A 24,419-nucleotide genomic window follows, 5' to 3' on the forward strand; every position below is an offset into this window, starting at 1 on the left:
TGCTTAAAAAATTGTGTGATTGTTCCTAGTTCCATGAGATGACACCCACAAAGTACATTTAAACTTCGTCGTTTAAAACACATGCTGAAATTATGTTTGCTTTCATCTAGTTCTTGTGTAACAAATGTCAATTCTGTCCCTTTGCCACTTCTTGTATTTGTTGTTTGCCATGGTGATTGTTAAGTGCGTTATCGAAATTTATGGGTTAATTATTCTTTTATCAACAATTCATTCGAGCCACAAACTAGTACGTTTTTATGCATGATGCATTCCTTCAGCAAGCACATTCCTTGTAACTTTGACAAAGTAATCACATTGTTTCTGTCAGATAGCTTCATCACATCAAACAAGGAAGGATGCAATATCAGAAAGCTTCACTTTTCATGAGAGCACGGTGTAGCAACAGCCAATGAATAGCTATTAAATCTTCACCTGATCTGCAAGTGACAATAGAGGATCGATGACCAGTAGGCGTGTCAACACAACCGAACGATTTTCAAACACTTCTCATAGCATCCCATACATATTTTTTCAGGCATTACATGATCAGATATATTTATTATTGTTGCGTTTGGGGGTTAAATAAAACCTCAGGGATTCTCTTTATTGTTTAATGATGAATGCAAAGCTTCCACTTCGACCAAGCATGTAAACAGTCGCGAATTGTAAACGGGATTCTCAATAATGTATTGCACGGGGTGCAACCGCCCCTGAACAAGGCCCCAGTCAACAGTGACAATAGGAGTAAAATAATAATAATAATAATAATGATGACAATAATTATAATGACAACTACAATAATAAAAATGATACTTGCATTGACAATACCAGCAACATTCATAATAAATCATTACCACATAAACAGTAGAAAAATAATATATAACCCAATAGCAAACAGGAATGCCGATGCAATGTAATGTGGACGGTATGAAGTGCAGCAAGGACGCTCTCCCAACGAGACGGCGTCACTTGCCACATCCCGCCACACTAATCGGCGTTACCCAACGTCCTCCTGGCACGGTTATGATGTAAACGGTGTTTGTAGTGATCACCGACACCATGTGCTAGGAAACAGGTTGTAGGGCATACTAAATGCCATCCGAAAAGCGTCACAGAACAACCGGCATCCAACTTCTTGGCTTACAGGACAAATATAACTATAAAAAATATATAAATAAAACCCAGCATGCCTGAACAGGTTCCAAATGGTTTTATCTTCTTCAAATAACATATATTCTGGCTGAAGCTTTGTGTAGGCAACCGCGATTTGGTGAGGGAGGGAGATGGGGGCGTGGCTTTAACAACACACAACATACACACTAACATTGTCTCCGTGCTCTATCACTCCTTGAGTAGGCCACAAGGCCGCCACGACCCCCGTCACCACACACACATATAAATTCCCAAGCAAATCCTTACTAAACTATATAAAAAACATCCCCCGGTGGACGGGAGAGGGAAGAGGAGGATGAGGAATAGGAGGTTGGGGGAGGACAAGATGTGGAAGGCTCAGTCCTGTAGTGGCGGAAGATACACGAAACACGCAATGAACCACCAACACATAAGTGATTGTCATTGTAAGATTGTATAGATTTTAACAACTACTAGTGGTCAAGGATGGAGTGTTAGGAGCCAAAGATGAGGAACAGCTGAGGGAGAGAGAGAGTGGGGAAGGGGGAGCATTCGCCAATAAGTTTACAGAACTTGTGCATCAGAGTAAAATCGAGTGACGTCATATCGCCATGCAAATTGAATAGAAAACCGTTAAGTCACCTGGAGCGACAAACATCACAGTACAATTGTGACGTCAAACCATGCATGGAAGCCAAAAATTTGAAATGACAGAAATGGGGTCAGAACACTTGACCCAGTTATCTCATGGGTCGAGTAAAGAGAGAAAAAGAGTAAATAACACAAAGACAGGTGCATATGCAAATTACTGAGAGAAAAGAGATTGATAAACATACCAACCTCGTGGCAAAAAATGACACGTGCTAAACTGATAACAGTCTAGTGCAGCAGGTTGAGTAGCAAAACAGGTGTGAACAGTGCAGGTGGACGTGGAGACACAAGGGGGTGGGGGGAGAAAGGGGGAGGGTTAAGTAATTAAAGTAGGACCACACAAAATAGTTGGGAGTAATGTAGGACTGTTTGACAGTCCAAGTAAATTAATTTCTTACACAACTAACAAAAAAGAAGTCACTCAGGAATAGGAATCACGTTCCTGGCAACCATAATAATAATAATAATCGTGATAATGATAATTGTAACGGTAGCCTTTCACATAACAAAACTGATAGCTAATCAATGAGATGTGGAGTAAGTGGGGCAGGCGCAGGGTTGCAGGTGAGCACGGGCAAAGGATGAAAGAAAACGGGACGGGCGAGGTGGGTGGGTGGGGGGCTGGAATCAGGGTGGGGTGGGTGGAAGATAAAAATATATATATATAAAGACCGCGGAGTGCCTGAAAAGCCGTAGGGGACAAACCATTGTTGGCTCACACGGGGGAAGATGGAAACTACCAGATGGATACCACCCCAACCCCAGTGGAGTACACCTGGATCTCAGTGAACAATGAATCTTTCAAAGCCTTCCTCCGACTTGCTTGGAAGTTACCAAAACAAAAAACTGGGTCCGCTAAGCCACTCTGACAAGGACCACACGGGAAACAAAACCTACGCCAAAACGCAACTTTCGTGCGGAAAGTCTGTCGCATATTTAGGGTGGGTTGAGGGTGGGGGGGGGATATGTAGACATAACCATGATACTGTAGGTTGGAAACCAAATGTAAATGGAGAACTACTAACATCCCTGGGCAACAGTGGGTATCCCGTTTTCTTCGTCTGGAGAAAACGTGTGTAGGTTGTCCCCGTTGGCATTCTGGCGCGCCGCATGATCTGCGCCCAAGTTTCACAACACGCGGGAAACGGGCAGCAGGAGCGGAAGTGGCTGGGAGGGGGTGTTGTCGGAGTGTACAAAATAATTAATCGTAACTGACATCGTATCTTTAAAGTAACAAAGTGGCAAGCCCGAGGCAACGTCGGAATGCACGCAAGGATCATCTAAAAATACAAAAAGACGTTAAGAATAAGCACAAGGCTGTATTTAAATTAAATGGTAGGATCACATGGCGTAGTAATCACGTAACAGCAGCAATCGGTAATAACTGTACTAAACTGATCTGTGTACCCAGACCATGAAAACATAAAAATGTCATCTCAGAAATAGTCCAAAAATCTTCTCGCCCGTTGCGTAAAGAAAATGAGTAGGGGAAGGACAAGAGGACTGAGAAAAGGGGTGAGGAAATCTATTCGGAGTTCAGTACCGAGTATTTTAAGGTAAGGGGGATAAGGAGTTCGGGAGAGAGGCGGGGAACGTGGATGTGGGTGTTAACTATCACTGTGACAATAACACAGCCTGACTGTCTTCCGTGGCCAGTGCGGGTAACCAACATAAACCATCGTCTCCATGTGATACAAATAATAATAATAATGATAATGACAATAATAATAAATATACTTTAACCCTTCCGACGGCAATGTGGTTGTTCCGCTCTTCAAGCCACGGCGCCAAAGCCCGCGTGACAGAAACGGTTTCTATGTATATATATATATATATATAAACCACATACATATAGGCCCAGCTATCCACGGACCAATATTTATCAGTTTCTGTCTGCCAGTGGCTAAGTAAAACAAAAAATAACAATACACGCGGCTGAGCTTTCCGTGGCTTGGCTATGAAAAAAAAGTAAAACAATACGAGCAAACTTGGACGTCACCTCCGGTTCAAAGTGAAATGATCAGCATGCCTGACCAACGGTAAAACACTACATGGGCCAAGCCTCATCACCGACAAGATCAAGGCCGAGAACAGACTCAAAGCATACAATTTCGCAATTATCATCATGTCTTTTACGTAGTTAAAAAAGAAACACTGCCTTGAGTGACAACAGGATATTCCTCAAAACCGTCAATGGAAAAAAAGAGGTCATCACTTGGGCAACAACGCTGATCACAAAAAAATTTTGCTCTGGGCGATTCAAGTTTTTCTACAAGAACCAACATACCTACTTTATTAAAGTTTCATAATATAACGTACTTTTTGAGATCACTTGACTATAACAGCATGGATTAAAACGATCCATGAATAATAATAGTAATAATATTAATAATTAAAAAAAAAAGTTTGTACACATTGAACTTGGGGCTGTTTATCTCTCGAGCACCCGCATCGTTTCAAAACGAGTCTCAATCATGCCAATCCATCCATAACCAGTGCTATTATTGCAGCTGTACCAAAATTCACACAAAACTGCATGAACAAATAGAAAAAGAAATCTTAAACTTAGCACTCGGAGACATCTTCATCATCATCATATGACATAATGCAGAAGGCTACCTGGCAAGACCAAATTTGGGGGGTGGATCTTCCATATTACTTTTCCGATCTTGCTCTTCTTCCGCATAGGAGACCATTCGGGACCTCTCGCGCGGCTGACGCGGGGGGTAGGGTGGATCTATGACCTGATGGATATTTCCATATTTCTTTCTCCGGCACAAGGTTAATCATACTGTATAGTGGTGGTCCACGAAGATGGCCGTGGGGTGTCCAAGAAGCAAACACTACACATTGTCTCAACAGCTGATAAAGTCCTCATCAGAGTAAAGAATGCAAAATACTTTAGAATTGTCCAGAGGGAGTGATATTCTTTTTCCCTTGCCATATTGTGGGACATAGAATTATTATAAAAAAATGCTCTGGATGCGAGTGTTATGAATGAAAGTAGTTTTTTTTTCATTCAAGATACCAGAATTAGTAAACATTTGTCCGCAAACAGTCCAAACTGTGATCCTACTAAAATGGGAAAGATATCAACTTCATTTAAAAAAAACTTGAGGCTGTGGTCGTTACTACTCTCAGGCGCCAACGTTTCCAGATACTGAGAACGCAACACCACCATCTTCAGTGACACCCACTGTACAGTATTTCAATAACGCGTCTTCGGGATAAGGGTGGGGAGTAGGGTAGGAAGGCTGGCCGTGGGAGGGTTTGGTTGCTTGTCAACCACGCGCATACGTCTTCACGGGCGGCGACGACCAATTCTGCAGTCCATCGGGCGAGTATCCACAAACACATTTACACATCACTCGAGCTGCCGATCGCCAATGAACGCACGTGTTAACACGTCACGTGGGTAAAGGGGAGGGGGGGGTAAAGGTACGATGCAAGGGGGGCCAGCCTTTTATCTTTTCTTTCCCCCCTCTAGACATCAGGAATCTTCAGATGAACACATAAGACTTAACTCTCTGCATACTGACATAGGACAAGCTTTCGCATACACGGAAGTGGAATAATTGCAGTGAAAAGATGGAACTCCCATCTTGTTGGTAGCTGGCAGGCAGGCAGGCAAGGCAGGCAGGCAGGCGGGCTGGCACATTGAAAAGCACAAAACAAAGCTCTTCTTGCATAAAGCACTGAGACCCCGTGGCAGATGTAGGAGCAGCATGACGGAGGGCAGCAATGCTGAAGAGGAGCTTCCTAGAGGAGGAGGAGCAAGAGGTCCCAGGGAGCCTTGCAAGGTGGTGGCAAGTCATCCTTCTCCCGTGGTGCACACAATCATCCTTGACTTTGATCTCTCCTACAGCTGAAGATGTCGGGTTTCTTCTGGCCGCTGCGTTCTCAATGCAAAGGTCGAGCTCAGAAGACTGGAGGGGATGGCCAAGAGGCCAAGGCACAAGAAGGCGGCACTGGGACATTTAAGGACGTGATCTGCTGTTGCTACCATCACTTCTCAGGGCAAGCGCGACACCAGGGTTGAAAATGGCACTTGGCATGAGGTTGAGGGTAGGTAAGGTGGGAGATGGTGGAAAGGCGGGTAGGAAAATGGAAGGTATCTGTGTATAAGGAGGAAATGAACAAATATTTTGAACGTCATTACTGCCCATTTTGTTTACCTATTGACAAATTCCTGGCACTTACTGTACTTTAGTTGTAAGGCTGGCTACCCTCCACTAACAAATCTTATTAATTTTGCAGGCGTAGGAATTGCACTTTGCATACAGAACAAGAAAGGTGGAAGCTCAGGATTTTTTCTTCAAACGTCTATCATCACAATATCTTAAGTGATAGGGACATGTAGTAACAGGCTTAAAGACCTAATTCGCGCTACACATATCACAGAGTTTCAGATTCATTTACACTTCATAAGAAAACAAGAAAAGAAAAAAAAAATAATAAAAAATAAAATAAAAATGGAGAAAAAAAAAATCTTTCTTGGGTCGTTGTCACTTTCCAATGACCGACGGAGGACACATCGACGATGACGTCACTTTTCTTGCACACACTCAGAAGTCAGGCAGTCCTGGTACATCCCATCGCACGCGCACACACAAAGACGAGACGCAATCCAGTCTTTTATTTCTCCTTTTCAGACTCCCGCAATAATGCTGCCCATGTTGATCACCTTGTATTTTGATCCCAATTTTTATTGTCCATATGCTTAGAGCTCCTCGCCAAATGGAGGCAGTATAAGTCTTTCAGTTAATGGGCATCTTAATTGGCCCAGTAAATTGGGCTACACCAAACTGCCTTCCTCGGCGTGTTGTTGAGCAAATACGGCTGCGTCTCAAACCACGCCTCTTCGGACTTGGCCCAGAAGGAGGGAATTAGCGAGTGAGAGAGAGAGACCAAGGGGATGACCCTGGATCAACCAATTCCTCTCACAGGCGCTGCTGCTGCTTCAGGGGCGAGATTGTGGTTGTTGGGGAGATTAGGCGTGGACCTTTGTCGCGTGGTTGCTGCGGCAGAAGACATGGTGGCGGGTGGGACTGCAGGAGGATAAACTGACTAAATACTTGCGACCCTTCGGAGGATTACTTTGGGGTTCCCTCCAGCAGGTGGCTCTCGGACCCCCTCCCTCCCCTTTGCCCGGTCCCGACTCCCTCCTCAAGCTCCTCCTATGCCATCCCCTATTAATTTCTTTCTTCCTTCTTGGCAGGGTGCTTGTTACTTCCTTATGGTGTTCACTTCAGGAGGCAGAGAAGGTGGAGGATGACCGGCCAGTCTCGGCCAAGCCAGGTCGAGGATCATCACAGACTGTACAGAGCTAATTACATCGTCGTTTGACCTGGGTCGACCGTGACCTTGCACGGGCAGGAGAGGGACGGGAGGGATGGGGATGGGAGGGGAGGGAGAGGAGGAAGGGGGGTGGCAGGGAGATCAGTTTTACACCCCCAACAATTGGGCTGCTGGCAGTTCGACTGGCAGCGCTTGGAATGTGGATGCTGATGAGCCACGGCAGGGAGGGGAAGGGGGTGGGGAGTCCTATGTGGGAATAGGGCAAGGCCGAAGGGGGCAAAGTGGAGATGCGAGGGAGGGGGTGGGGGGAATGAACTCAAGCAATGAGTGTGCCAATATACATGACTACCCGGGTGGGAGATAATAGTAACAATAACAATAATAATAATAATAATAATTATGATAATATTGCGAGCCTGGAGTGGCCCCTAGGGACTATGTAGGAGCAGGAAAGGAGGAAGGGCTGTGGAGGGGAGGGAAACCCCTAGGGACGCTCCGAGGGTCTGTCTTTTCCCTAAGGTCTACACGCAATCTAATCTATCACAGCAACAAGAGCAGCTGCCAAGGATTTGGCCAGCCGCCCAATCTTTTTCACTCCCTTCGCCTTCTCGCGATCTTTCCTCTTGTCTCCTCCCTCTTCTTGTCGGTCCTCTGCAGAAGGAAATAAAAAAAGAACATGAGTAAAAGAATATGTGATGAAAAAGTATTTCATAAGACACCATCGTCATTCAACAAAGATTGGTCCATTTCCATGGAGGTTAGCTCACCTGATCTGTGAGTGGCAGCCTTGATATAGGCTTGGTACTTCTGACTAAGGTTCTCATCGTATCGACATCTGTACTGCAAAATTACAGCCACCAACGCTTCCTGCAGGAATAAGAAATAGAAGAAAGGTGAAACTTGATGGATATTGGGAAGAAAATGAAAAAATCCTATAGGTTCATATGACCTATGGGAAATAAATTATTCATATAGCCTTCCAGTGTGCTGGAAGACAGGATGATATTGGAACAACTATTTAAGGTCAAGAACACCTAGACTACCTCAGGTGGTGCAGAGGTGCCCAATGTTGATTGGGAAGAAAATGAAAAAAATCCTATAGGTTCATATGACCTATGGGAAATTAATTATTCATATAGCCTTCCAGCGTGCTGGAAGACATGATGATATTGGAACAACTATTTAAGGTCAAGAACACCTAGACTACCTCAGGTGGTGCAGAGGTGCCCAATGTTGATTCCCTCATTAGTTCAATCAACAGGAAATGATATAACTAATACTTACATAGGTAAGGGCGTTGGGCGAGTTTGGAATATAGGTATTTTCACTTGGCGGCATATGGGCAGCATGACGGATCACCGTGTGAATATCTGCTGCCGAGTACCTGATAGGGTGAGGGGAGGACACCATGGTCAGTCAGTGGTAATTATAAAATGTTCCTTACATATGATGTCATTCAATGGAAGACTAATTCAACTTTATAAAGCAGCAAGCACATGATACTGAAAACTGATTAGGGACAAAATTTGCACAATCTAGCCTCGAGAACTCCTGAATAAAAGAGAGAGAGAAAAAAAAAAGGAACTGGTCACTCACCCTTCTGTTTTGGCCACAAGACACTTGAACTGTTCATCAGTGAGTGCGTGCGGAAGGTTCTGCATGTACGTTCGGAAGAGTTCCTCCCTCGCCTTTTCCCCTGGGAGCTTGATGTGTACGTTGTAGGCAAAAAGCCGCCTAACGTCGTCCTCAAGCACCCATGGAAGATTGGTTGTGCCTACCACCATCAGGCCCTCGTTGAACGTGGACGGATCCCCTCCCGCCGCCATATATGGCGGGCTGAGTGTGGTCTGGCCTGAGGAAGGAAACAAGACAAGAGCTCAATATTTGATCATTTTTCAATCATGCATTATATATATTTTTGTGCTAGTGTACAAGAATGAACTGATAGATATTATCATGAAGAGCACTCAGCTCTGTGGCTAACAAGCAACTTAATGGAATACACACTAAAGACCCACTGTTGATTGGATTAAGAAAAGAAAGGAAATAACGATTTCCGTATATTTCGATCACTGGCTGTGATCCTCTTCAGCAGTGATCGAAATTTATAGTTATTTCCTTGCTTTCCATAATGTGGGTCTTTAGTGTATTTATACAAATGTTATGACACTACTTGGCATTAATGGAATATACATTTTCCACTTGACTGGCAGTTGTGGGTTGTACTGAGGTCACAAGATGGGTTTGGTTTTACGAGGACTGACATGAGTGAACTACAAGTAACGTTAACTCACCTCTAACTTGAGCCTGCAACTCGGCCTTGGCGCGAAGGGCGGCCTCGCTGGTGCTGCTGAAGGAGAGGGTGTCCACTTCATCGAAGAGGATGACGGCAGGCCGGTATCTGCGCGCGTGGTCGAAGAGGCAGCGCACGATATTCGACGCTTCCAGCGGGTGCTGGGAGACGAGGAACCCTGTGGAGATGCCAATGAGCATGGCGTCGTTCACCTCCTTGGCCAAAGCGCGTGCTAAGCACGTCTTGCCCGAGCCTGAGGGCCCGAACAAGAGGATGCCCTTGCAAATGCCTTGCGTGCCTTCGAAGACTTCCGGGAAGGCCGCTGCTTTGAAGAGTGTCGTCAGGGCTTCCTTGGCTGTGTCAAGACCCACCATCGTCTGCCAACCGAATGTGGGCTTCTCGACGACGATGGGCAAGGCTCCGACGGCGAACTGTTGTTGCTGCTGTTGTTGTGGTTGCACTGGTATCGGCGCCGGTCGTACCTTCTGCGTCTCTGCCGGGAGTTCGCTGTCGAGATCGGAGAGATTGGCCGTGACATTGTGCGCATCTGAGTGGTTGTCTGTGTCAGAGTCTCGCATGGACTCTGTGGCGCTGGCGAGGTCGGTGATGGAGGCGCAGCTGGCGGACTCGAGGACAGGCGTCGACTCGCTGCCCGTAGGGCTGAGCCGGCCCAGCTTGGTGAGGACTGGTGAGGGCGTCTTCTTGCGCACAGACTCCGTGTCGGACTTACCGTCGCCCGTTTCCGATCCCAGACTCGTCTTGTCGTCCTCTGTGTCCTCCTTGGGTGCCGCGGTTGTCGCCGCTGACCCGTCGGCAGGGACTCTTGGTTCCTTGTTCTCAGCCTCCGAAGGTGATTTCTCCGATTTCTCATCGGGCTTCTCTACAGGTTCTGTTGCAGGTTTAGGCGCCGCCTTTGGGGCTTCTTTCTCGCTGGGGGCCTCGGCGGGAGGTGCTGCAGGGGCAGGAGCAGGTGCGGACGGGGTTGCTTTTGGGTCATTTGGGTCTAACTTGGTCTTTTCCAGGGTCTTGGCAACGTCGGCAACGGCCGGGTCCACGGGAGTGTCCCTGCCGAGCATGGGCCGCTCCCTGCCCAGAGGCGTGTTGCGGTCCAGGACAGCTTCGCTGGGTAGCTCTGTGATGGTGGCGCCAGGACGCGCGTTGGGCGAGAGCAAGAGGTTGCCGCCGCCATCCGCCGAGGCGTTCTTCCCTCCTACGGCAGACAGGAGCCCGCTGACGACGGGGCCGAGGATGCCAGCGCCCGCGGCCACGCCCGCAGCGCCCAAGGTCATGGCGCTGAGGGGGTCCATTCTGCTCACGGTGCCCCCGCTCATGCTGGTGGCCATGGGCGAAGGTGTGACGGTAGAGGGCAGGGCCAAGTGGCCCGAGGTCGGGTGGTCGACCATGGGTGATGGCTGCCGTTGAGGAGGTCCTCCGATCATTAGATGCTGAGGCGCGCCCAGGTAGTCTGCGTCGACTGTTGGGTGATGCCCGCCGCCGTTCATAAGGGCGCCGGCCATCATACCTCCCGCGGCTGCGGCTGCGGCCGCAGCGGCCACAGCTGCCGTAGAGGACATACCGTGGCCGCCGTGGAGCACCTCGTCATCGTCATCGTCCTCCTCGTCTGACAGGAGGTCGTCGTCCTCGTCGTCGAAATCGTCCTCGGCGTCGTGTGCGCCGCCGGTGGCGCTTTGGTACTCGTCCATGAGGGCGTTCATCCCACCCGCGAAAGCGCCTGCTAACGCCCCGGTGATATCTTGACTCATGTTTGGTAAAAAGGAGGGCATATTCGGGAAGATCCCACCCGCGCCTCCGTCCATGGGAGCGCCCATTCCGCCCATGCCACCGCCCATAGTGGCGGCCATGTCGGGCATAGATGCGTTGCCGAGGAGCCCCTGAAGGATACTCATGGTCTGCATGGTGGGGAGGGCCACGTGGCCCATGTCTCCGTGTCCACCCGCACCGTCTCCCCCGTAAGGGTTTGCCATGGCGTGGATGCTGTGCTCGGCTCCACCGTAGTCGTAATCGTCATCATCATCTTCGTCATCGTCGTCGTATTCGTCATCGTCGTCGTCGTCATCGACGTCGTAGGCGCCTTGGGGCAGCGAGTGAATGTTGGCTAGCAGAGCTGTAAAAAGCTCCACGTCTACGTTGTTCCCCGGGTCCTGAAACAACAGAAAGTCACGTCAACTAAATCATGAAAACAAAAACACAAAAAATGTAAGCAAGGTAACCAACATAAAAAGACGGTAACATATTACTAGGTCGGACAAACGTTTCACGTGTCAGCATGTAAACGTTTCCTCTATAAGGTGTCAGTCTGTAAACGTTTCCACTGTAAAGTGCCAGTCTTTGAACATTTGCATTGTGAAGTTTTAGGATGTAACGATGCGCAAAAGGACCTTACGCTGACTTTGTCTAGAAATAAGAAATTTCATAAGTTGGCAGCCCTGACAGGAAGGCAAGTTGCAAACGGGTCTAATCAAGCCTTGCTCAAATTTCGTCATTTACTGTATAACTTCCAGGAAAAAATGGGGAATAATTACATGATTACATTTTGGGATGGAATTTCCTTAATTTACATTTGAGACACTTTCCCTTGCATTTTGGACACGCACCTTTTGCACCGAATTAATTTGTATTCTGTCTGTCACCGTTTTCTTTAATTCATATCCGTGGCACCTACGCGAAGCGGCCCCATACACGATCAATTATATTGCGCAATTTCATTGTCAATACTCTGAATTGACAATTAAATTGACCGTGTATGGGCGATATATCGCCCATACACGGTCAATCTAATTGTCAATTCAGAGTATTGACAATGAAATTGCGCAATATAATTGATCGTGTATGGGCCGCTTTAGGGAAGAGGCAGATACAACACATTTCCTCTTCCTCCTTCAGAAGTAGAAGGACAATGATACATCGGGGGGGGGGGAGTGAATGACCCACATCCTCCCTTTGCATGAACTTACAAATAGCAACTCCTAGGCGACCGAAGATTATGTTTATATTCGAATAGTCATTACATACAATGCCAAGGGAAATGATCTCGAGTCACAGCAACGGTCACCAAATGGTAGCACAGCACCACCTGTCTGCCCCGAGCTATTTTATTCAGTCGCAGGAAGCCCTCTAGGTTAACCATTGCAATGTTAATGATATTTTTATTTTGGGTGCCGTCAAACGATTCTAATCGTGTAACTCTTTGCACAGCGGACGTACAACTAGACTAGATCAAGAAAACACTCCCCTACAGCAAGGGAACAAATCATACAATACAAAACTATCCTCTTGATGACAAACAATACTTTCCAAAACAACCAAATTTTCACAGCCACGACAACGACGCTACCACCACCACCTCTACTCAGCCCCCACCCGGCACAACGCTCGATCAACGGTACTTTCTGGAGTGTGCAGGGTCGACCATCCTTGTCTCTCGTTTAGGCCACTCCAAGACAAGCTTCGGTACGGTCTGGCCCGGGCCACCGCGGCCACCGAGGAGCTCAAACGATGGCCCACTTTCACAATACCTGCCAAGAATCACGAGGACGAAAGTTCTTGTCACAACGCGGTGACGGCTGACCATGTTAACGTTGAACCCTGCAATTGCTAAGGCGACGATAGTATAGTCATGAAGACGATGGTGCTATCATCACACTATGATCTTGAAACACCACGTGTATCGCAACAGAAACTTGCTCATAAACAGCTGCACGAACACAAGGGTAGTAACCCACCAGCATCAACACAACATTGCGACGGCACGCCGGCAGCACAAAGGGCAACGCAAACACTGTTCATATAAACACACCTAAAAGAAAAGAAGAAAAACATGCCAAGACATATTGCGTTCGCGGGGAAAACAGTCAAGAACCGACCGCCGCCGCCGCTGCCGTCTTGTCTCTGGGCCAATAAGCGCTCAGGAAGGGGGGGGACTGTCGGCCAATGAGTGTGCACGAATAGGGATGCGCCGGCCAATCAGGGACCAGGAAGGTGCACGTCGTCCCCATTCCACGGCTGCATGTGGCGGAGAGCGTGCACGCCCGCCCGCCCGCCCGCGCCTGCAATTTGGTGCAATGCCTGCAGAACCGTCCCCGCGGGGCCATGCCAGCCAATACGAGCCACGTCACTTGAAGCCCAGCCTTGAGAGCCACGGTAACACGATCATCGTTCCACCGCACAAACGTTTGCTCATCAATATAATGCAAATCCAGATATAACCCGTCATTAGGAAGGCATTCCTTTCATGGGTGAGGGAGGGATGGCAGGAGGAACGGAGGGAGCGAGGAAGGTAGCAAGCCTGGGACTGAGAGCCTTATGAAACCTAATACCAACACAGCCAGCTGAGGGGGGGGGGAGGCTTGCAGGACCTAATCTGACTGATTGTAGGGACCAGGTAGGAAACTAATACTACAACAATCGGGCCAAGAAGGGACAAGTACTGTCTACTCTCATTGGAAGTGAACAAGGAGACGTGTGTGTGTGTGCATAGTGAAATGGGTCAGCAAAGCAGGCAGAAAAGAACGTTAGATGAAGACTTGGATGCGGAGCAGAATGGGAGCTGGGTTTGGAAAATAGAGGAAGAGGCGGGGAGGGAGCATTTCATTCACCCTCACCATCTCCATTTATCAGGAGTACTGATACGCAGCTCCCGTCCTCCAATCTAGTTCACCCTGTATGGTAGCAACACGAACACAAAAACATCAGCTATACATAACTATCTGTCCATCGTCAATGCAGTTTATTAAAACGAACCAAGGTAAGCAGTACCCGCGTTTTCTGCCGGAACTTCACCAGTTTGGAGGCATGTGTTTCACACGAAACCCAGGAACTACCCTGGTTACAAACCCTCCTCGTTCTCGTGCAATGTTCTGACACGACATGCACAGCCGGACGTTAGATCGTGCGAAGAAACCAACATCTTTTTCTCTTGGCATACCTCGCCCCCACCATCTCCTTCCGTGTGATCCCGGATGAGGAGCAGACAATATAGGTGCATCACCGTCGCCCACACCTGGCACCTCATTATCCGGCACCTTACCTCCCTCCCTCTTCCCCTTCCCCCTTTATCATTACGGGGGCATCAATACCGACCCCAGCTCATCTCGCGCACTTAACCGCAACGCGAGAGCACGCAACATGGCTCGGCTGGACGCGTTCGTTCATAAGAAACTCCCTTTCCACCTTTTATTTCTATTTCCCTGGCGGGATTAGCAGTATGTGCTGCGCGTGCGCACGCGAGTGGTCGCGTGCAGTACACACGTATATGCAGACCCACGGTCATCAACCATGCAATAAAAAGAACATCAGTGGTTTAAGAACCCTAAGCTACCAGAGGACAAATGAGCATCTCGAGAACATCTGCTTTTCTTCCATACCACCTCAAATCACAGGAAACACTTCTGGTGTCACAAAATATATTTGTATCATGGTACTTATCATAATCCAACCATCACTAACGCCAACAGAAGCACCAAATCCACCACTAAACCTCGAGGCAGTCATCCGATCATTCCGAGCGGTTCCACTGTCGGTCGCGAGAGGGAATCGATGATGCAGACGATCCCGGTTCATTGCCAAACCATTCGGTTCCGCTAGTTGAAACTCGTTCGCACGTGCCCCTAGCCCCCTCCCCCCCGTCCCTAGCCTCCCCATTCCCCTAAACTCGACGCAGTGCATCCCTACCACGTATTCTCCCCATCGACCATCACTCGCTACCGTAGGAGCCATCGCAATGTTGTTGTTTTGCACATGTTGGTGTGCTTCAGTCGTGACCCTGACCCGTATGCTTTCAGTCGTTTTTAGTCGGTGTGGAGCGTGAGCTTCCAAGCTTGCTTACACACTTGCCTTCCATCCTACATGCGCATCACTACCTCCCCCCCAACCACCACCATCAACCCATCTACGCTGATGACTGCACGTTAGGAAGTAGAAGCAGGTGTTCAGCTGTCAGGCGGTCAACGATCATCGTTCTCGAAGGCCGTTGTAGTAATAACGCCATTATGGGCGTAATGAATAACCAGCACAGGGGTGAGGATGGCACTTACCAACCTGAGCAGGACTATTAGTGTGTGTGTGTGTGTGTGTGTGTGTGTGTGTGTGTGTGTGTGTGTGTGTGTGTGTGTGTGTGTGTGTGTGTGTGTGTGTGTGTGTGTGTGTGTGTGGTGTGTGTGTGGTGTGTGTGTGAACTGAGAACTGAACTCCCCCGCAACAAAAATGATTGGCGGTGACTGATACGTGGCGATTTCTTTCCTGGCGACTATAAAACTGATTAGTTGCTGGAACCCGATGCATTGCAACCTCTTTTCTGCAGCCTGCAGGTGCTGCGGGCCTGAGATGTGCTTGACTCACGCCTGACCTTTGAACTTTCTACTCCTTCGGTCCGACCCCTCTACCTGTGCATGCTGCGTGCGTGGGCGTGTATCTCATAGGTTCGTCTTGTCTATTATATTTTATCTATATACAAGGAAAGTACGTGTTAAGTAGTACGCAAATTATTCAGTCTAGAAATATAGTTGTAGGTGTGTAGAAAATACAGTCGTAACACACACACACACACACTAACCCTGTGTGACTCAGCGGGGCAGGTCAGACGTGCCGAGCTAGCTTCCTGCGAGGCGGGTATGGGAGGGATGGGGCGAGGGTGGGGGTACGCAATGGAACAAGAGGGCATGGGACAATAGGAGACCATACTGAGATATGTGCAAGCTTTGCGGAGAAGAGAGAAGGCAGGAGGGCAGAAATAAGAGAGCGGAAAACATAATCTTCGCAAGGAATACATTCGCCATTAACTGAGCTCTGCCAGCGCGCTTGCCCCGGAAGGCAGGCAAGCAACGCGAGGACAAGAACGCACCCTACCCCGACCAACACCTTCGCTCAGACAACGAGCCGGGCCGCATCCCACCCGCCCACACCTTAGATGTGAATAGAGACAGCACACTGCATAACTACGCGGAAACAATGAACATCACAGAATTGTGGGATCCCTGTATGCTGTTGAAGAAGAGAAATGTCTATTCAAAAACAAATATCTGACGAAACATTAAGACATCTAAAACGTTCAAATTCCTATGATCATCCAAGCAGGCTTCAATATAACGCCGAAACATCTCAGCACCTCTTCCACCACCGCCCCCTTTCACAATTTTCTTGGGTCAGCGAATACCTGGTCAACCTTGGAAAGGAAGAAAAGCTTTTACATGGCACTGTTGCCTTGTCGAGGGAGTGCCTGCCTGCCTGCCTGCCTGCCTGCACCGCAGATATCGTTACCTCTCATCCTCTCACTCCTCGTGGAGGGAGAATCGCACGACTCCATGGTTGCCAGTTTGACACCAGATCCAGTGAAGCCGAAAAGACAAGGTGCGTCGGTGGCTGGATGTGCGTAATGCGACAAAAAACGCGGGGAGTGGATGTTGCACGTTGTCGGCGCAAACACGGCATTTCGGAAGCCGAACACCACTAGCATCACCAATCTAATGAAGGTGCAAGGATCGTCGATGGGACCCCATCTCCTTTATAAACGATCACTCGACTCCGCTAGAAGTCGACGGCAAGGACTGGTCAGCTCACTTCGGAAGTAAAACTTGCAACATGACTCACGTCTTTGTTATTTAGACCTTGGCGTGAGTAATACGCACGTACTCAGACGGCGGGTCGGTTTATACGCACACTCGGCAGTTTGCAAAACCGGATACGTGCAGTAGTGCTCTGCCACTCAACCCTCCTGAACCCTAATTGAATTCGTCAACTACATCTGGTTCACCGGATGGCTGTCTGCTGGTCGAACAGGCTCGCATCACTCGTCAACTACTGACAAATTCGATTTCTAATTACTCTGTGCGTGCATGTTAAGAGCATGTGCGCGAATATGAAAGTACTTTAATTTGAAATACATGGTTTTGGTTAAAAGCTGACACTGATACCCGCAGAGCGTATCCCAGATGAATAGACAGTGGCAATCTATGCCAATGTACCCGTACTTTGTGTGCGTGTATGTGTGTACGCGTGCGACTCCCCACACCCCCTAGCATAGAGATTACATTGCAATGTTCAACACAGCCCATTGTACTCATCACCTTCCCACTCTTTTTTCCCTATTTGTGGAAGGAAGATCGGTTTCCAAACGCTCACCTATCTACAATACTGAGCAATTGTTCATGCTCCCCAATTAATTCCTTGTATTCAATTTGCAATACGTCACCGCAGTGGCCGTGTTTGTAACATAATGTAATGAATTCAACATTGTGGTGTGGAATCTCCGACCACTCCACCAACATCCAACAATATATGCGAGACCAAACGGATTAGTCCTTGGCCGATGATGTTCGCTCGGTCCCACAATGCATCGATCAACAAGGCCATCGACCCGTATCCTTGGCGAAGACGAATAGCTGTGGGAAAGGTGCCCCCAATGTGACACCCGCCCAGCTCAAGGCATTTTCGGGCCGTCATCATCGCGTTGCATTATTTTTTACATAACAGACGGGAACACAAGATTTATTTTGCCCAACATATCAGGAGTGCAGCTTAAGTATCAAGATACTCATACTTTTATCATACGAAAAAAAAACGTTCAGACTGGGAGGGTAAGGAGGGAGTGTGGGATGCACGTTGCTTCGAATCTTGTACAAACACGGCGAAGCCTTTCGCTGGGTTCGGAGCGATCATGAACACGACTTCCAACACTTGCAACTCCCCAGTTCAACTTTTCAGCATCCTATTTCTTTTTCTCTTCTGCGGGGCTGAATGTTCATGCTTCTGGCAGCAACAAGAAACATGCACACTTCCTTGCCTACGCAAGAAACCCTTTCCCAGAATGGTCAACCTATCAAGTTATGCTGAAATACTAGGCTCTTGTTGGAAATAAGTAACCTATGGCAACTTATCAAAACATTGCGCGCGTCCCGATGCAAGATACCGCCATTCACCACCATTGCATCCTTCCTGCCTTGTGGGTTTGGAGCACGCGGGCCTTGGGAATACCCGCTACCCAATACTTTGTTTTATGGCGGCCCTCAACCTATACCCAACAATGATTCCCATTTTGAGACCCAACTTATTGTCGCTATGTATGACTGTCACCAAACACTAAAAACGCGCTGGTTGTCGGATCGGACGAGGGCACAACGGTACCCGTTGCAAAAGGAAAAAGATTTCGACTATGTTCTTGGTAGCGAACGAAGGAGGGGGTGAGAGTGAGGAGAGGACACGGGTAAGGAGAGTGATGGGTGGGAGAGGAGGAGGGGGTGGTCTGTCGTGAATGAGTTCCACGGATGGAGGTTGAAGGCTGCAGACTTCTTTCCTCTCAGTCTCTGTACCACCGCACCCACACAGCAAAACTACCACCACCTCCTACTACTACTTACGCCCTCCCTTGAATTCCACCACTCTCCCCTTCCACCACGAATACAATCTCTCGTCGTGAACATACTAAAATACTGATAGGAAACAAACCACCAATACACAAGCCGCAGCACTGCCACCTTGTTAACCACACCATTGCCAACCCCGCTACAGCTGGAGACCTGATACCCCTGCACCAGTCAATTGGTGACGTGACGACCCTGCCTCACATTGGCACTGCCGTGTTTGGACACTGGTGAAGCGACAAGGGCGCCTGTGCCCAGAATTGGTACATATACACTCGTCACTCATATCACACCATTTACAACAAAACGCACCGGAAGCTACTTGTAAACACGCACAAAAACAAAGATACCACGCATGAACATCGTCTGGCACTCACGACATAACATCACATACAAATCCACGCATGAACCCTGCTCCAATCAACCGCAAGGTATATGTAAAGTCCCGCGGGGACGGCCAGATCATAATGTAAACATATTACGCAGGCCGCGGGCGTTGTATCACAGGGCCCAGTAGGGACCTCCGCACTCATCCGCGGCTGCCAATCATGCAGGGACGCTTATCAGCGTCGCAGCACTCCCACAAACACATCCAACGATAACAGTATGAATGATAAACAATGACAGCATTAATAAAATGATAATGAGGTCGATGGCAATATTCACCTAGACGACATTGACACTTGTATCAGCACGGCGCTCAACCTCAAACCGCCTTTGCCTTTCTTATATTGGTGGTTCCCGTATGGACCCCTTAAATAAATTTTACGATTACCAGCCATGTGTTCTAGTACTAGTAAGGTGTACTTCCGGTTGAACGCTGCCATGACTGGGGAAAACAGGAATCGGACAGGAAATGCCTCAACTAACAGTGTCAAGGACGCTTGCCTTAACGTTCTTACTGACGATGGGCACATACTCTCCTCTGTATTTGCTCTCTCTTTGACCTCTGATCCAGGGATAGACACCCACAAATTGGTTCTACCTAGAACAGACCACCCAAGCACTAAGAGTGCCCTTCCTACAACCTTGATTGCCAGCAAAGGATCTCAACCACGTGGACTGTCAATACATACAAGAAACAAAGCCAATAATCCATTTGCTCAGTATGTAATCTTTCTCGGTTAGTAGATATTTTAGTATGTTTGAGTTGCAACATATTCACCAGGTCTGTCTCATGCCCCTCCCTATGTGTGACGAAACTAACATGTTAATGTTTACTACCTAGGTCAGGAGACACTAAGCCTGGCTTTGTATATGTACCCTGTCTCAGTAGTATGTATATGCACAATAAGCGTTAACAAATGTTGAAGACTTGGGAGTTGAATGAATCCTTAGGGGCCCAGTGTTAAATCTATATTAAGGTCAGTGCCTTGAAGGCCAGTGAATAGACAAGGTCGCGGCTGACCACGCATGCCTCGGGCAACCACAACCTCCAAAAAAGGACAACGCCATCTGCAAATAGTTGTCGTCAAGTGTCCTAAGATGACTACAGTGCCAGGCAAATCCCCGTACTCATGACAACGCATGAAATGGAAACCCCACACAGACGAACACAACGCCCTGGCGTTGTTACATGGGTCAGGGGACTGCTGTCATGAACCGAGACAATGGGGGAGTCCCAAGCGGCGCCTTTAATTTCCCGGGAAGGGTGAGGGAGGGAATTCATCACTAGTCACGTACATCGCCGGGCTATTTCCTTCCGGCCGAATTCTAGGAGCTCTATCAGGACGTTCCCCGCTGATTCATTCGCTACTTGAAACGTACGCAAGATCATAAGTGTATACAGCTGGGCCTGGCTGAATACTCAAGTTTTAACTCGCTGTGATTGTAGGCATGCGTGCACGTTATAGAATAATCTGGTCGTTTAGGAAAAAAAGCAACACTATGAACCGACCTGTCATAAACAAGGTGGATAAAGACACCACAATTTGGGCAAGACTGTGGCCCACGTCTTACGCGCCCAGGCATAGCGATGACGTCATCCAGTAGCCTGAGGCACTGTCAACGCAACCCTGTTTACCATCCTCAATGCTTCATCTGACCACCACAGCCACCAAGTGACGTCAGCAGATCTTCGCGGAAGGCGGCGCGAAGGCAATACCTCGAGGAAGTCACCCCGACCCACCGCCATCTCCCAAAACGATGCCAACAAGTGCCCCTTAATTCAGCGGGGCCTCAAAACAGGGGCATGACGTCACCACTAAAGTCCCGCTCCGTCACATCGCATCCCGTCTGTGCGACGGTCATGTCACCACACACCCAAGACGTCACGAATGATTCACGAGTCCCGCCTGGTGACGTCACATCGTGTGGCCAGTGAGTAGGGAGACTTGGGACACAACATAAAACATAGTACAAACTTTTGTAGATTCCATCTAAAGGCAGGATGCGGGCAACGAGAAACTCAAGGTTATGAAGAAAGGGGCTTAGGGAGCCAGAACGGTTGACTACACACCGAATATGCACAGCGCCATCCTCCCCTAACACAAAACTGCATTAGCTGAGGGGGATGTGTGCAATAATGTGTGCGCGTTGGCAAGACGGTACATGGGGTGCGTGTAGCCGAGAACGCGCTGGAGAATGCGTGTGCGCGGACGAATAAGCGTGGAAATAATCATGGCATATTGTAACCACAGCGCGAGCGGGTGAGCTGATGTGCAACAATGTCCCCCCCTCCTCCAACCTGTTGAACCGGCGTTAGGATGCATACATACAAACTCAACATTTATACAGCAGGTGATAACTGTTTTTAGGTCAAACAGGATGTTGGGGACGGAGAAGAGAGGGGGGATGTGGGAGGAGCAAGCGGCTTCAAGGAGCCCCTAGGACTGCCCTCTGTGGCGAAACAGGACGTACGCCGACGTTAAACGCCCCACTCCCGTCACGGAAGCGTCCTATGGACAGAAAGCCCACCATATGGGAATCGCCACTGCACCGCACACTACCACAGCCGCTCGGGAGGAATCTGCAACAGCCCCCCCCCCTCCTCCCCATCCCGTCCTCTCAACTTTCTCCCCGACATGACGCTGCGCACGCCCATCGCGGGCGGGGCCGGAGCAAGCTTCGGGAGAGAACAGTGTTGGGAGAGGTAAGGTGAGGGAAGCAGGGAGAGTGGAGTGGAAGGGGTTTTGAAACGGAAGGTGGGAGTGGGCGGCCCTGAAATGGAGAAGGGAGGGGCAGTGTGGGAGGGGGAGGGGGGTGATGAAAACGCGGGAACGGTAGAGTAACGGGCACCTCTGGTCTTCCCCCTTACACGCCTCCACTTGCAAGCCAACTCAACTTTCCTATCGCCTTTGCGCGTATACGCATATAACTCATAGTGTACGCACGCATACAACGTACACTTACACGCTACACCGCGTAGACCCCCCACCCCCTCCTCCCAGGTCGTGAAAGCTCCAAATACAGAAAGAACTATATCCACACTGGCAGAAACTACCACGATTGTACTGCCAACAGATAATATAGAGTTCAAGGAGACACGATCCTTGACCAACTGCAGGCGCGAATTTGGCCAAGGACTCAGTTAGCCCAACCATTACAAGGGTTGCTCAATCATCCATGGTGAAGATTATTTAAATATGAATAAGTCCCAGTGTAATGAATACTCAGGAATACTAGAATACACCACACTGAGCCACTACCTTTACAATGTTTCAACTTCTTGCCAAGGACAGCCACCCCTCCCCTAATATCCCACAAGCCCCCTCCCCGCCTATCACCACTACCATGGAAACAATGAAATCACGGGGCGGGAAGCAAGTCACGCGCATGCGCAGTGGTAGCACCTGCCTCCCTGCCGAGTCGTCGAAAAAAGATGGTGGGGGGTGGGGTGCTGAACGTTATGCTATTATCCCTGTCGGTGTCTTCGGAAGCGAAAGTCGGGTGGTGATAGTACTCGTATTTCACGGCGGTGCCACTGAAATGCATGGTCAAAGATCTGAGATATAGTTCAGTAACTTTAAAAATGTGGTTTCGTTAAATACTGACCCAATGGCGTAAACGTTTGTTCAGCTTGATGTTTGCCTCATGCTTCTTTCAGGCAGAAAGAGAAAGGTAATGAGAGGGAGGGAGAGGAGCAGGAGCAGGGTGGAGCCAGGATAATTGTGGGCGTGCTGGCAGGTGGTCGACACGGGCGGCACTAGGAGCCGAGCATCGCCCGTCACCCTTCGTCAGGCAAAGTCACCCTCCGTCACCTTCTCGCACGACATGTGACGACGTCATTCTTTGTCGCGTCTCGTAACCTCACTTCCCTTCTTCTGCCACCAGGCGATATTAGATTTAAGCTTAGTTCCGCCAAATGCATAACTATCTCATACTTTATGGAAACCCCTTCCTAAGATTCCACCACTCCAGTGAAGGCCATGCTATAGCGTCAAAAATACAAAAGGTCAAGAGATTCACCCCGCCACCATATGGATGTTGGACTACACTACACCCAGCTGAGTCGATGAAATGTACAGTTGTCTTGAAATTCTACTGGACAAAACATCAGATTCAGTGTCTGACAACTGTTACTTTAGTTGTTTACTGCCAGTTTGTGCGTTACTTTCTTCGTTTTTCCCCCAATTGACCTTGTTATGGGCCGGAATGCTAAGACCCACGTAGCCACTTTAGACAAGGTCGAGTGGGAACCATTCACGTATGTGAAGGTAGACGACCCTGTCACAAAACAACAACCTTACCATGTTCTGTGACGTCAAGGTCGTGTCAGAAGTTGTAAAGGAAGGCCCTTTTCCTCCGGGACGAGGTCTCGTTACCCAAAGTTCACGTGAAGGTAGACAATACACAAGAAGAAAACAAGGAAAACATAAGTTTCACGGTGATCTAAACGTGTCGCGAATCATTTACAAGACCACCCAATATCGGTTCCTTCCTATTATCACTGCGTCTCGACTCCATGCTGCAATTACATCTCACGCTTCGCATCAGATCACGCCCGAAAATTAGCAAACTAAGCCTAACGGCGTGTTGAAACACACAATGTCTTGTACATAAAACAGTGCAGGTCACGTATGACCAATGCATGAAAGCGTTAAGCATATAATCAACCGTAGACTGTATTTAGGAACCTAGTGTGTGTGCAGTACATGGAGTATAAGAACCAAATTCCGGCGAACGATGTGACGCGGAATACGTACTCAACAACGGACCGCGTGAGTGCAGAAGGGAATGCATGAGTGAAGAACATGTGGAAAGGCGTAGATCGCACGCGCTGATGAGTGAGAATCAAGTCGTTAGGATTGCGTAGTTACGCACACTTTAAGTGGTATTCTGAAAACCAAGCTTTCACACGAGTGAAACCGCTGCTATCTAGATGTCATTTCTTCACTATACACCATACTTCGCGTCATTAAACAAACATTACATTCATATTACTAACATACACTACTAACGTCTACCTATACTACAACAATCCACCTTAAATCGAAAAAACCTAGCCAGGCAACCTCCAACATATATTCAATCAAAGCTAAAACTACGCCAACGCTCGTAGTACTCTAACTTCAGCCTCCCCATACAAATAAATTTCGACACGCCACAACTACAGTGCTGTCCCTCAGCCCTACTGGAACATTGCCCCGAGTCAAATTCAACACAAAGGCGGCGAGCACGACCCTGCGGAAGACAAAGGCCTGGCTGCAGCCCCGCCAACGCTTTTGAAGGTT

The 24,419-nt window shown here is 48.5% G+C and overlaps 1 protein-coding gene across 1 annotated transcript in view; it reads right to left on the reverse strand.

The window, feature by feature from the left end:
• Positions 1 to 597: 597 nt before the first annotated feature.
• LOC143040035 (uncharacterized) overlaps positions 598 to 24,419 on the reverse strand; it is a 34,486-nt gene continuing 10,664 nt past the window's right edge. Inside the window, exons 2-6 of the mRNA XM_076210582.1 lie at positions 9,375 to 11,535; positions 8,677 to 8,932; positions 8,365 to 8,464; positions 7,848 to 7,947; positions 598 to 7,731 (exon numbers count right to left, since the gene is read on the reverse strand). Of these exons, the coding sequence (XP_076066697.1) occupies positions 7,613 to 7,731; positions 7,848 to 7,947; positions 8,365 to 8,464; positions 8,677 to 8,932; positions 9,375 to 11,535 (2,736 nt within the window). The 3' untranslated portion in view covers positions 598 to 7,612. The remainder of the gene's footprint in view (positions 7,732 to 7,847; positions 7,948 to 8,364; positions 8,465 to 8,676; positions 8,933 to 9,374; positions 11,536 to 24,419) is intronic.

Source organism: Oratosquilla oratoria, chromosome 27, assembly GCF_046742065.1.
Source record: "Oratosquilla oratoria isolate Oo_2021 chromosome 27, ASM4674206v1, whole genome shotgun sequence".
Taxonomy (NCBI): domain Eukaryota; kingdom Metazoa; phylum Arthropoda; class Malacostraca; order Stomatopoda; family Squillidae; genus Oratosquilla; species Oratosquilla oratoria.